The sequence below is a fragment of the Trematomus bernacchii genome, unplaced genomic scaffold, assembly GCF_902827165.1.
Source record: "Trematomus bernacchii unplaced genomic scaffold, fTreBer1.1, whole genome shotgun sequence".
NCBI lineage: Eukaryota > Metazoa > Chordata > Actinopteri > Perciformes > Nototheniidae > Trematomus > Trematomus bernacchii.
In genome coordinates, this window is record NW_022987869.1 from 4,360,226 (window position 1) to 4,374,743 (window position 14,518).

General features: G+C 42.9%; 1 protein-coding gene across 1 annotated transcript; it reads left to right on the plus strand.

Moving 5' to 3' along the window:
- Positions 1-2,397: 2,397 nt before the first annotated feature.
- hoxb9a (homeobox B9a) lies at positions 2,398-13,568 on the plus strand. The gene is made up of 2 exons (XM_034113578.1): positions 2,398-3,085; positions 10,831-13,568. Exons 1-2 carry the CDS (start codon positions 2,488-2,490, stop codon positions 11,064-11,066), a joined length of 834 nt encoding a protein of 277 aa, XP_033969469.1. The 5' UTR covers positions 2,398-2,487; the 3' UTR covers positions 11,067-13,568.
- The last annotated feature ends 950 nt before the right edge of the window (positions 13,569-14,518 follow it).

Here is a 14,518-nt window from a genome sequence, read left to right on the forward strand (position 1 = left end):
ACGTTTTGGGGAAATTGCTTTGAAACATGTGTTAGGTGAAAAAAGAAAGCATAGCATGGGCCATTCTTCATTTAACTCTATGCATTCCTCACATTTTAACTAGAATTGTGCATTTGCGTGGAATTAATTGTCCAAATCACTTCTGTCACAGGACTTGTGCAACGTGTAGAAAATGAAGGTGGTTTGCAGATAATGTCTCCAAGCTTTTTCAGCGCCAGTGTCTCCAATTAACGCGCAGTCTGGTTGGCAGCTTGGCCTGCAGGGCGGAGGCCTCCGCAAAATTAAAATTCCCTCAACCTGCGGTCTGAGGAGAGGCCATTTTCACTGCAAAAAATCCTGAGCCTCTATAACTGGAAAACAAAGTCAAAACCTGGTGTTAGGAGTTTACAATTGACCGGGAACAGTGCGTGAAGTGCAGGGTTAAGATTAGAAGAACGAAAACCAAAATCCTTTACGGGTTAAACTGACAGACAGTGTGTGTTCTTTTACTCAAGTAAGACAGAAAACTACTTTATAACACGCAACACTGTTACTATTATTTCTTTTTTCGTCAGTTTTCTGAATAAAAGCTCATTCATACCAGCTGAGAAATTACGCACCTATTTATCCCAGATTAAGCATCCACCTTTAATAAAGTATATGTTCGGACTGGTGCTTACTGGGTCGCCGTGTTCCATTTGAAGCTGTCCAGATGAGCTGGAGATTGTTCCTTTAAGACGGAAGGGCAGAGGAATGTGCTGCATTCAAGCTCAAAGGCCAAAGCTGAGCACCAGAGTCGCCTGGTGTTTAAAGGACTCTTGTTTTGTTTCCTTTTGGTTGCAGCTCCTGAAATGTGTCTCTGGTCCAACTCATCACTTCTCCTCAGCAGATCTCAAAGCTGCTCTGTAGCCTACCTTCATCCTGGTAACTAACTGCGCCATATGCAATGCGTAGTTATATGTAATCGTCGTAAATAATGCTGTTAGCTGCAAAGGTCGGATTTATAGCCCCGTAGCAGCCTGTCGTCCCCAAAGAGTCCAAGTCTGTGTTCATTATAAAGAAATATTAAGACTTATATCCCGGTGACTTTGATAAAGGTCAGCAGGAAGTCAAATGTCTGGACTCCGGTCTGCTGATGCTCTTCAGTCTCCTCATTAAAAGCCAAGTGACGGATTTGATCCAAGAGAGGCTTTGGGCAGCAGAGGAAAGCACCGGGAGCTCCAGCGCACAGCAGCGGGGCCAGGTGACCCTCTCTTCGGCCACAGGAGGAGCCTCAGTCCCTCCCTGCTCCTGTCCAGGCTGTGTGTACCCGTGGCCGCCTGACCGCTGAGTGAGAAGCGTCCTTTACCAGACCGGGGGAGAGGCTGCAGCCCCACAGGCCATATATCAGCCCTATAAACCAAAGCAGCCGCCCTGATGTAGGATTTTATTATGGTATTAAACGGACCCCAAAAAGTAGTTGGAGTAGTTTGCGCTGTAAAGACAAGGGGCATAACCACGCAGGGCCCGATTTAATGGCGCTCGTTAACAAAAATGACTGTTAATCTGCCAATAAAACAGTGTCAGGCATCTCACGGAAAAACACTCCGAGTGTATCCAGAAAGTGGGTAAATCTTTACCCACACATAGGTGTGAATTTAACTGTCTGTCTTGTCTTGGGTATAACACAACGCTGCTGTTGGCTATCAGCTCGTTTAAATGATGTTGAGATTGATTTGCACACAATACAGAAAAGAGTGCTCACGCTCCCGGTAATGTGTACAGTGCGCGTCACACTGAGATGCACGCGCATCTATTTTGATTAGGTTCATATCAATACATAAATAAATATATACATAAAAATAATGGCGCCACTTATTTGTCAGCCATTGTCTCCGCGCTGCCCAGACCGAGCATAATTTAACAGTTTGGTGTAATTCTCACTCTGACAGCAGCCATAGATACACAGACTAGATATACGCACGAGCTGTTCATTTTGCATATTGCATATAAACAAGACAATTTATTCAGAGGGGGTGCAATCTATTAAATGGCGAGAAAGAGAGTGGGATAGAAGGAGAGAGAGAGGGAAAAAGGGGAGGGGGGGTGCATTATTGATTTACGCTCCATTGAAGCTTTATCAGGCTCGGAGAAAAAAGTCCGGCCAATCAGTTTGCGCCCCGCGCACAGTGCGAGGCTGTAGCACTTTGTTTCGCTATAGTGCGCAAGTTGTTTGGAAGGAAGGGCGAGAGAGAGAGAGAGAGAGAGAGAGAGAGAGAGAGAGAGAGAGAGAGAGGAGAGAGAGAGGAGAGAGAGAGAGAGAGAGACGAGAGGAGAGAGAGAGAGAGAGAGGAGAGAGGAGAGAGAGAGGAGAGAGAGAGAGAGAGAGAGAGAGAGGGGGAGAGGGAGAGGGAGGGGGTGAGCAAGCAAAGAGAAAAAGAGAGAGAGTCAAAGAGTAAAATCTCGTAATGTCTCTCTTCTTGTTTTCCATTTAGTGAACTCGCGGCGTTTCGCGGATAATGTCCGAGAATGTCCATTTCTGGGACTTTGAGCAACTATTACGTGGACTCCATCATAAGTCACGAGAGCGATGAACTCTCAACCCCGGCTCGCTTTCCCGGCGTCCACCAGTACTCCGGCTCGAGCTCCTCCGTGGCCGCGGGCGGGAGGCAGCCCGAGCACCCCCACCCGGAGTCCTACCCGTCCTGCAGCTTCCAGCCGAAGCCCCCGGTCTTCTCTTCCTCCTGGAGCCCGTTCAGCCCGCATCACGGGGCCAGCGGCCTCCCAACCGTCTACCACCCGTACATCCCAGCGCAGCACGTGCCCGCCGCGGACACACGCTACCTCCGCTCATGGCTGGACTGCGCGCCGCGCGGCTCCGAGGCTGTCCCGGGGCAGGGCCAGGCGGGGCAGGTCAAGCTGGAGCCTCAGCTCGGACACCACGGCGGAGAGATCCCGACTAAACTCAGCGGACAGATCCAGCAGGAGACCACCACGTACATCCTGGAGTCTGCGTCCACGGCCGCGCGCGAGCTAAATCTCCATCCGGCCGCCATCCCGAGAGCAGGTTTCGAAGAAAATAAGGACATTTGTGATGGGAGTGAGGACAAAGACGTCCCGGATCAAAGTAAGTTATTAAAGCAGGCAGGAGAGAGCGGAACGAGAGAGGGAGATTGTAAATGCTTTTAATGCCGCCATAAAACAAGAACAAAGAGCCGGAGTGCCAAAGTGCCCCCACCTTCTGCTCTCCTAAGTTTACTGAGATATTTAGCCCGGATCATCCCTGTGTTAGCAGCAGGCTCCTGCAGTAACGGATTACTCTTGATAGCCTATAAACAGTATTAACTGTATTATGTAGCGTCACATAAACCAATCTCTGTTCTGTTCCCTGCGCAATTCTGTGGAAGCTACTACAAAAAACAAACAAGAGGTGGACACAATAAGTGGACAACTTGCTAAGTAGGCCTAATTAAAACTAGTAGGCTACAATAACTAGAACCGGTTACTATATTATATAATTTAACCTAACCCTAAACATAACACAGTTGGATGGTGTGGTCAGAGGATACTTGCATTGCATTTCTTAGTAATACGATTCACGCTGTTTTGCAACAATATGCCAGTTTAAAAAGAATTGACGATTTGATAGTATCTTGATGGTGAGTTCGGAAACTGTCAACAAAAAACATATGGATTTATATCTTCATGAGCAGAAAATATATACATTTAATTGGAATTACAGATGCTTGTGTAAAAACAATCATTGTTTGATTATGAGCTATCGTGAAAAAAACGAGTAATTGCTCAGGGCATGTGTACTGCTGAAAAAGCTTCAAGTGGGATGGTGCTTCGGATTTGATTTTGCATTTTACTTTAGGGTTTTACTGCAGGTGGGTTGTAGGTCGCATGGGCTTTATTAATCTCTCTGTGTCGCACATGAGTTTGTGTCCGCGCTCCATTGCGTATTAAAGCTCCTCGCGTCAGTCACACTGTGTAAATCCCTTTTGGAACAAACAAATCAGACCTTTTCGAGCTGTAGGCCTCCTGCTCCATATCCACTGCTCACTCACGCACCACATATGCACTGAAGTCAGAAGCGATGTCTGGAGACATGAGCTCCAGAGCTTTACTGCCGTCACCATGGACATGCAGGCCGCGGTTTCTCTTTACAGGCTAGGGTAACCAGTGACGCGGTATTTAATATGCTATGTAGCCTAGTTATGCGTTTGAAAGGCCATACTGCCTTGATAATCATTCTGCAATCAACTGCTTTGTCATTTCCCATATTCTTGAGAGGAGGGGTGCTGGGATTATTCTTCATATTTCTGTTGTATTGTCACTATTCTGAAGCAAAGAAATGCAAACATAAAAGGATAACGCTTTGTTCCCGCCCCCAATCTCAAACATCTCCATCAGCTGAAACTATTAAATGTATGTCAGCCATATGCATGGGCTGTCCTAAAAATGATATAGCAATCAAGCAGTCAGGGCGTCTGTCACTGTCAGGAAGTGAAGAGCAGATTATTTGTAGATAGTGCCGAGGCCAAGATATACGATTATAATCGCCTTTAGGCCCCTATTTACGGAGTTTAAGCTGTAAAATTGTGAATTATGTTGTGTTTTTTAGTATTATGTGATCAAATAAAACTCATATTTGTATTCACTGTTACAGAATGTATTGCAACCTTCGAAGTTCGGTTATTGTTTATAAAATAAGGGGGTTCATTATTTATGTGAAGGCGTTAGGCAGCAGATTGACTTCAATACACTAATTCAGCTTGGTGTTGTTATAGTCTGTAGGCTGCGGGTCATGCAGCCGCCTTTGCTGTTTTACTCATCTGTTCACTCTGTAATAATAATAATATTGGACCTGTCATAAAGTAGCAGTCATCCTGATGTAGAGCCGCGGAGGTTCTCCATATAACCCGGGTTTGTTCTGTCTGCACCCGCTAACAGCAACATTATATCCATCATGTGCTGGCTCGGTTTGGAGGTATTTTCCAAACCTTCTTGACTTATTTTGGGCGGGACAGAAAAAGGCTCCCTGGAAAGATATTAATTTGATATTTTTTTATGTAGGCCTATTTCTTATTTATTTCCCTAAGCAAGCCAGCATGTGAAGGGTTCTGTTTCCCTCCTCTAATCCCGCCCCATAAATCTACTTTGTGTCGGAGGATTCTGATCCATGCGTCTGTAAACGTGACCGTTTGGCCTTACAGGGGAATACAAATTGCAAATACTACACACACGCTCACAAAAACACACGCACACACGCACGCACGCACGCACACACACACAGAGACACACAGCTGTAGAGGGAAAGAGACTTTGGCTTTTTAAAACGTTATTTACAATGTTTGCATATACAATCAGTTCAAATAAAATAGCTTATGTGTTATTAAAATACAGGTATTAAAGCAAATAACAATTAACAATTTTAAAAAACGTGTGCAAAATGCAATTCATCATCACTGACAGAACAAACATTATCTCCATAGCACCAAGTTTAAAACTATTTGAATTATTCTGGCTCTGATGGTACATAAAGTTTCGCAGATAATATCACGTATCATATAGAGCTACACACGTTATAGCAACACTGGCACACACACTATTCTATCTCCCTGTTTCTCTCCCTTTCACACACACACACACACACACAAACACACACACAGCCTTATTACAGCATGTAAGCAGGCCATCCATCAGAGCCTCCAGTCTGAATCATCACTGTGTTCCAGTCTGGCTCGGTGGTAATGAAGGCTTGTCTGTAATGGACTCTGATGTTCAAACAGGCACAACTGAGAGTCTTTTCAATTAGAGAAAGTTTCTCTTTCTTGTGGTTTGTTGTTTGGTGTGCAGTGTGTCTGTGCCGCCACTAGGGGAGCTGCAGCCAGTCCAGTTTCTTTTGTTCACAAGGCAGCCATTTTCTATGGGGGCCAATATTTCTCTATGCAGGCGAAATAAAATCACCCTTGCTCTAACCCTAAGTATCTTCACTGAATGGTTACTATAAGAACACCGGGATAAATAATGGTTAGTGCAACCTTAGGTTAGTAGAAGAGGAAGAAGGACATTCTTTATAAATCCTACAAGGGGAAGTTCAGCAAGGTAATACAAAAAAAATGTTCTTTCCTGTGTCTTGTGTAAATATGAATTGTCTCCTTCAAAGGCATTTAATTGGACATATTATGAAGAGGATTTCAATTGGTTATGTTGGGATTGATTTATTTGTGTTGCAATGGCAGAATGCTATCAGCCATTATGACGGTTAAACCAATGACTGTTTTGATCTTTGTTAACGTAATCGTTTGACATTTGTGTTGGTGTGCTAGTTAACTGTCTGAGATTCTGGGGAAAGATTGATGCAACTCTAATGTCTGTACAGTACAGTATGTAGCCTGTTAGCTTAATTTACCTCAAAGACTGGAAACAGGAAGCAGCTAGCCAAAATCCTAGATTATCACGTTATATATTACATATATATATATATATATGTTAGCTCATATGTGTTGCCAAAAGGGAAACATGCATAGCAGAATAACAATTGTATCCACGATGAAACGTAATGCTTCCTTATTCAGAACTTTTCATTTGAGGAGGGCACTGTGAAGGATCCTACGATCAGCAACATCTAGTAATGGGTACAAGTGGAAATATCCACCCTGAATCTTTGAAACAAGTTGTATCTGATGCTCTTTCCATTCGAGACTGAGAAATGATTAGTATCTGCATGTTGGAGCATAACTGTTGGCAGAGTTTCCCTCTGGTACTCAAACTGTCTGCGGTTTGAATAACATCAGTGGAATCGTACCTTTCCAAACATCACATCCAGTCAACGCTGGCATTCAGCTACAGATTCTCTTTGTGTGACTGGTGCTGGGCGGCCATCCAGAATAAACTACAAGATTACACTTCAGCCTTTGTGCTGCCGCTGCCGCTGCCGGCCAGCATGAGAAAGTTATTACCCCTGAAGTTTATTAAGTTATAACGCCGGGTGAAGAACCCCATTAATTGGCGTGTTGCTGTTGGTGGCTGGGCGAGGTGGGGTGCAAGGGTTGGGGTTGGTGGGGAATAAAATACGGCTTCTGGAAATGTAATAACGTGCCTTTGGGATATATGAGAGGTCAATTTCTGGAACTATTAGGGGGAAATTGCTAAGGGAGGGAGAAAGAGATGGGATGTGATATTAGTCTTCGGATACTGTTTCAATGCAAGCAGCATTCATCATGGTGTACACACACACACAGACACACAAACAAGCAAAGACACACATTGGCCTACAATTGAACACATCGTGCCGCAGGGACGTAGCTTTACACCATTTTTTATCTTTTCGTCCATGATTGTCCAAGTGACATCCCAGCAGATACAAGGCTGTAGCCTAAAGACAACTTCAAGCTAGGACTGTACAAACTATAAACCCCCACCCATATCCTTCTTTTCATCTGTCCACATCCTTACTGTTGCAACTTGGAGAAAAAAGTCAATGCCATCCACCATCACCAGCAGCACCCCTCCTCCTAACCCCCCTACGCCGGTTTGTCATCCCGGGTGACAGCCACGGTCGCGGCACAGCTCCGGAGGTAATGGATGATCCTGGAGGTGATTATACACCCGAGGAATGCAAAGCACCCACTTTACGGTGTGACAAAAGCGCTGCACACCCCCACCCCCTTCTCACCTCTCCACCAGGCATTATTCTGCCCTGAGATGAAATCGAAGCTTAACATGCGGGCCATGTTGCAGGGAATTGATTTCAGAGGGTATTAAGGACATATTTACTGGTGATGGCCGCTAACTAACTGGGCTGCTGTGATTAACACAGGGAGGATATATTCTGTCAGATCCCCAAAGGAACAGGCCGGGTGACTCCGAGAACATCAATGGAAGTCTTTGAGATATTCTTCTGTAACCAACTTCTGAATATGATTTACAGAAAAACCAGAAAAAGAGATTAGGTTCACAGATTCTGCAAACCTCTCAAGGCCTTGTTACACTTGATAGCCTACTAAGTGTAGTAAGTTTATCAAGGGTTAGCAACACGTCTTTTAAATCAGGTAGGACTGTCATTGCTTTGGTTTGTTCACATCTAGAACACCAACATTTTTCAGTCCACATAGTTTGTTTTGTACATCTTAAATAGCGATGTCATACCTTTTCAACCTTAAATGATCCTATGTCCTTATTCATCTTATCTGATCATTTCAAATGGCGTTGAGCAGAACTCTAAGTTTTATAAACATGAAAATACATTTCCAGTGATGACAGTTTATGGAATTCTAGGAGATGTATGAGACAGTTGCGTTGGTTCAGTTTGGTAACCAGCTCATAAATTACATTTTGGTGATGGATCAGATGTGGTATTTCCATTATTACCATGACTCAGTTTGGACTGAAAAGGTCAAACATTTGATCATTAAGCGGAAACTTAGTATATCATCATTTTATCTTTTAACAAGTTTTCCATTTTCCATGATTCCTTTCTTTAAATCTTAGTATTTTCCTGGTTTAAATGTTGCATGTCAAACATTTAAATGCTAATGTACTTCATCAAAAATAAAGCTAACATGGCTTAGCGCCACACAAAACAGTTCTTTGTCCACAACTGGGAACCATTATGAACGCCATCTGCTTTTATTATGTCAATCTTCTTGGCATGACACCAAGAAGAACTGTCACAGTATTCAAATATTTCTAGTGAAATTGACATACAGTATGAAGCCTCCACTGGAATATGATAATGTAAGTTAGAGCAGAGACTTCTCAAGAAAAGACACATGTGACTTTAAAGCTTTTCTCTTGCCATCAAAAGTCGCTGAAGTTCAGGCTTTTCCCATGACATGTGAGTGATAGGGTCATCCTTTCTGCCATTTTAGATAACTGAGGATGCATTTGACATAAGGGAAGGAAATCTCCTTAATGCCAACTTTTTTGCAGTTTAAAGCAACAATGAGATGCTTTTTTGGGCCCAATGTCACCCAAACTGACTTCGATGGAAGTCATATCCCCAAAATAAGCATGATGATTAGACTGAATGAGTGCTGTGTTTCGTTCATTGGGACTTACACTGCCTCTGGTAGACAGCCAATGACTCAACATAAATCCAGTGCTCTTCCCGAACCCTAAACCAACCCTAATCCTCTTTTAGTCACATCTGGGTGGTGTACAACGACTTGGAATTATACTGCTGACATCAGAAAGGCAGAAACAGCAGATTTAAAGAAAGTCATTCCATTGTGGTCTTGCTTTGCTCGCTGCCCCTTACTGCTGTTTCTCATAGGAGATGGTATTTAAGCTTTTGTAACAGCAACTCAAATGTAAGAACTAGTTCTGGCTAATGAGAAGGCAGAGATGTTTCGCGTTGCATTGCATTTCTTTTTTTCTTTTAGAGACTGTAGCTGGTGCTTGGTTGGCCTGACGGTTGTGATTGAGTGGAGGATCCTGACCTGACCACAGCGAAGGATGGCTCATGGTTAAGGGTTTTATTTAGAAGAGGTGTGAGTGCAAATGAATCATAAGCAGATCTGGTCTTTTAAAATGTTGCTAAATATAGCAGAGAAAATAAACGTCTATTCTCAGGTTTTTAGTTAACTGATTATATTTGCAAGATAGTGTGAAAGGCATGGAAACTGCCATTGTCATTCATGATGGATTATTTAGGAGTCTGTGTTGGCCAACTGTGTCTTAACGCTGCCTCATAGTTGAGATACCTGGTGCTTTGCAGAGGGGAAGAGCAGATAGCTTTCAGCCCTAAACCAGAGCCATGCATCCAAACAACAATCCTCTGCTAATTACATCGGTCTGAAAGCTATAAAGAGGGAGGTCTGGCAAACCAGATAATTGGAAGAAAGAAAGAAATAGAGACAGATGAAAAAAGAATCAAAGCGATAATTCAAAACTTTCTCTCCGCCGAAAATGAAGAACAGCCAATTTAGGAGCCTCATTTATGCATTACAATGCTGTTATTAAAATCTCAAATGCACAATTCAACAATCTTGAGCCAGTTGGAGCTTTTCAGAGTTTTGATGAGGCAAAATGGAACACAAAGTCTTTAATTTTAATTATTCTAATATTGACAGTTTAATGAAAGACAAAGGATGCAGGCAAGAAATATTTTTTTGTCTGTTCCCATCAGGGCCATACATTTCTGTTTATTCATTTATTAGAGATTAAGAGTGAGGCAGTGACAGTGTGCTGGGCTACAAGATGATTATTTTTCTGATGCAAACAAGAAGAAAACCAATATTAGGCCTGTAAAACATTTCCCCTGATTTGCATCCTCCATTTTTTCTGTCATTAAATGGGATTTAGCAAGTAACCACACAATGCCTCCTGCCATATGGTATCACCTGTTCTCATAGTCATGCAATGAAGGTCACCTTAAAAGAGGTAGCAATAGATTTGTTTTGCTTTTTAATAATTGTACTTAAATTCGGAATTAAATTGGTGTAATTTTCTAAGGTCAGAACCGGCTTTCAGAGCTATAGTGCCGTCTAAGTTCTAATGATTTGTAAATGAATAAAACTAAAAAACGATCAGTAGGGGGTTTGAAGTGTGTTTGTTTTTCAATGGCAATTTTGTGAAAATCCCTCTTTGTAAAGATGCTGTTCACGTTAATGTGTCCATGTGCTTTTCTGCTGACTGTAGGTTGGGTGAAGCTGTCTGTCCTCCATGCAGTGTCAACAAAACACCTTGTGTCAAATTACTGCTTTTTTCACCATAAAACTAGTTCACACACCACAGTGTCAATTGCAGAGTCAGGTGTTTCCGAGCGAAGCCTTTACGCACAGAGAAATATGGTTATAAACCCCCCAAAGACAGGATTGGAGACCTTTATTACATTTTCTGCTTCTTCCTCTTTTTTTCTAGCTGACCCTTCGGTAAACTGGCTTCATGCACGCTCCTCCCGGAAGAAGCGATGCCCGTACACCAAATACCAGACGCTCGAGCTGGAGAAGGAGTTCCTGTTCAACATGTACCTCACGCGGGACCGGCGGCATGAGGTGGCGCGAGCACTCAACCTGACAGAGCGGCAGGTGAAGATCTGGTTTCAGAACCGGAGGATGAAAATGAAGAAACAGAGCAAGGACCATCCCAAGGACTAGCGGGACTCTCAGTGGCGATGACACACGCATACACCAACATAAAGTCCCATATTGCTTATGTCTTAACCGCAAACTCACACACACACACACACACACACACACACACACACTTGTGGAAGCTCGTAAACACGTCTTCATTTGAGGCTTTGGTAAAATCTCACAGATCAGACTTTAAATAGGTTGCCTGGTGATGCCGTGTGTGGGGAGGGTTTTTATTTTTCTCCAGTACTACTCTTCTTTTAGTTATTTATTGTTCCGTAGCTGAAGAAACCGGGTTTCACGTGGCCATTAATAAGCAAGATGAGCACACACACGCACACGCACAAACACACGCGCACACACAAACACACACGCGCAAACACACACACACACACATTTTTCTTTCTTGGTTTTTCTCTTGGCTTGCAGAATTTGATTAGAAAGCGCCTGATGGTGGACGTTGATACAAGCAGCTATCTGCCGTTTGTTTCCCGGTTGTCGGCCTAAGTAATGAGCAGATACCCGAAAAGGAGGAGGAGGATAAGGGTGGGAAGTGATGAGGTGCCGGGGGTGTTAACCCGACTCAGCAACTGGGGTTCCGATTAGGCTGCTGTCGATACGCTGGATGCCGCCCTTCAGCTCCGGGATGCTTTATGCGCTGCGGCGGCGGCTCTGCTCGAGTGCTGAGGCCTATATCGGATATCGATACTCGTCCCGTCCGCTTGGAGTAAGCACAGATTATCTGAGAGGAGACACAGCACAACGCTCCGGATTTGAAAATCATATCCATCCACTTTTTGTTTTAATTACGCTTTACGCATCTGCTTTTGGGGATCTCCAAAAATGCTCCAGATCGCACAATTCGTTTTTTTCTCAGATTCTGCACCTCGCGTCCAACGCTCTCAAACTGCATTAAACAGGCAACTCTACACTTCTTCATTTGACTGGCTAATTACTTTAGTTTACAAGCTATTTGCAGGGATAATGTTATACATGTTTGTTTCAGATTCCAGTTCGCGCGAAGTTAAAATGTACTTTACTTTAATTCTCTGTCCATATTTTACAGTCTTTATTCAGCGTAGGTCTTCGAATGCATTTTGAGAAATAATCTGCTCTATTTTTGTACAGACAGTATATTGTGTATTATCTGCTATGCAAGGCGGGTCTCTCTCATTACAGGAAATGTACGCTGCGCTTCAGCTGAAGAACGAAAATAAAAATCCTGATGCGCTCACGTTTACTGACAATTTCTAAATCATCTTTCGGTTTGTTTTAGCCTAGAAAAATATCATTCCTAGAATTTCTATAACGCTTTTATATAAAAGGACATAACGTAAAATATGTACTCCCACGTGAAATGTTCCAGCAAAAGGGTCCGTATTTAATAACTATTATCTGGTTAAATTTCAGTTCATGCAGAATTGTATTGATCTGAAAGTAAAAAATATGAAGAGGCCGTGTCGGAAGGCCGGCGTTATTTGAAGTGTCGGTGTAGTTAATGGCGTCCGATGGCAGTTTTATTGACGGATCATAAACAACACATTGGCTTTACAATACTGCGCGTTTGTGTGTGTGTGTGTGTGTGTGTGTGTGTGTGTTTGTTGAAAACCACAAATGATGCACCGCCATTGTAAAAATTAGAAGCATACATGTCGTTTACGCACAGCTGCGTGGATTCTGCCTCCAGTTTAATCCATGCTTTATTCATTTAGTCGTTTTTGCGCAGAAACGAACGGGTCTACATGGAGCCTTTTTTGTCTTAGACTTTATTGATAAGCATCAAATCCTCTAATTACGAGAACATGTTTACATGGTTTGCGCATGCCTCACATTCCTCGTCATTTCGTCGTCTTGCTCTTTGTGTGTTAAATCTGTCGGAAGGGAATGCTTACTGAACATTTAAACAGACTAAATAGAAGTTTCTTGATAGGAAATATTTCTAATTTATTGTATATAAACTGAGTAACATCGTCTCTCTTGTTGGATGATTTTAAAATGGTTGGTTATTGTTTTGTCTTTTTTGGGATATGGCATTTTATTGTAATATAGATGATTTTCTTTTATTGTGTCTGTCATGTTCTTTAGATTCTGTTTTCCATGTTGTGCCGACTGTCTGTTCTGAAGTCAGTCTGATTTGTTGTAGCCTAAAAGTATTGGGATAAAGAAGACAAAACGATTTGATAAAAATGAAGATATGTATATAAATTATACTTTTTATTTGAATAACTCTGTTACTTTCTGCTCTCCGCCTCCTGTCCCAGTACTTCCTCTACTCACTGTTGGAACACAGTTTCTGGAGTATGTCCTGCTGATAAATACAGAAAAACCTCAAGGAGTAATTTTATTTTTCCTAAATTGTTTTTATCAAGGCGCATTTAAGCCATATGGCCGCAGTATTCAACCAGCAGGCACACTCCAGAGACTCTGATCCTCCCTCTTTGTGAAATGTTCTTCTCTTCTGTCTGTCTCTGTGTTGTTGTTGTTTTGTGCGATGGCACTGCTGATGCTGGATTAAAGAAGAGACTTTACAGTACCATCATGCTTCATGTCGTTGAATTTCTACTTATTGAAATGAAAAGTAATGCAATATTCTCCTTTTTCCTAGAGTGGGAAAGTTTCTCCTTTCCCTTCTCCTCCAATCTGTTCTCTGTGTGAAGAGAGGAACGGATGGGGCAGCATGTGTTTAAAATATGTGTCTCTTCAGTTAAACCCTGAGTCTTTAAGGACCGGGGCGTCTGTTTGGCTGCAACACCAAAAGACTGTCATAAAGCCATAAACACCCCCCCACCCACACAGATGATGAGTGCATTCATTAGAGGCGTCGTCATCCGTCCATTAGGAGCTTGTGAAGCCGCTGCGGTTCCTGTGTTTGTCTCTGATAGACACACAGTCTGAGGAGAGCTGCAGGAGATCTGCTTCCTCCCCGACTTCTCACATCAAGAAGACAGAGTTAGAATGAGACAGAGGAACTGTGACTGGTAAAAGTTGCCATATGTAGATGTTTATGCAAAAGAAGCAGAAGATATGACACTAAGTTACAACAGAAGAGCAAGAGAAGCAGAGTAGCAATTTCAACTGTATCCTTGTTAGCACTACAGCATCGACCAGTGGCGTAACTATCGACGGTGCAGCCGGTGCAACGCACCGGGGCCCAGAGCCGGCCAGGAGCCCATGCAACAACAACAACAAAAAAACATTTATTTTATATATATATTTTTTTTTTTTCTTTTTGGGGCCCCAATGGCATTGACCGGTTCACGCAGTCTTCAAAGTAACCAAGCAACCTAAATTAATGTGTAATTTGTCTGTCCAATGACCTTGCTCCCTTTCATGTCATGTGATACCTCGTGTGACGAGCAAACCGTTTAATCAACCTGAACTGTACTGTAGCTAGCAGCAGCAAGTTCGGCAGCATTATAAAAAATGTAATAGCTTGCATTTATAATGTACAGCAAACCAAAGCACAAGAGCGG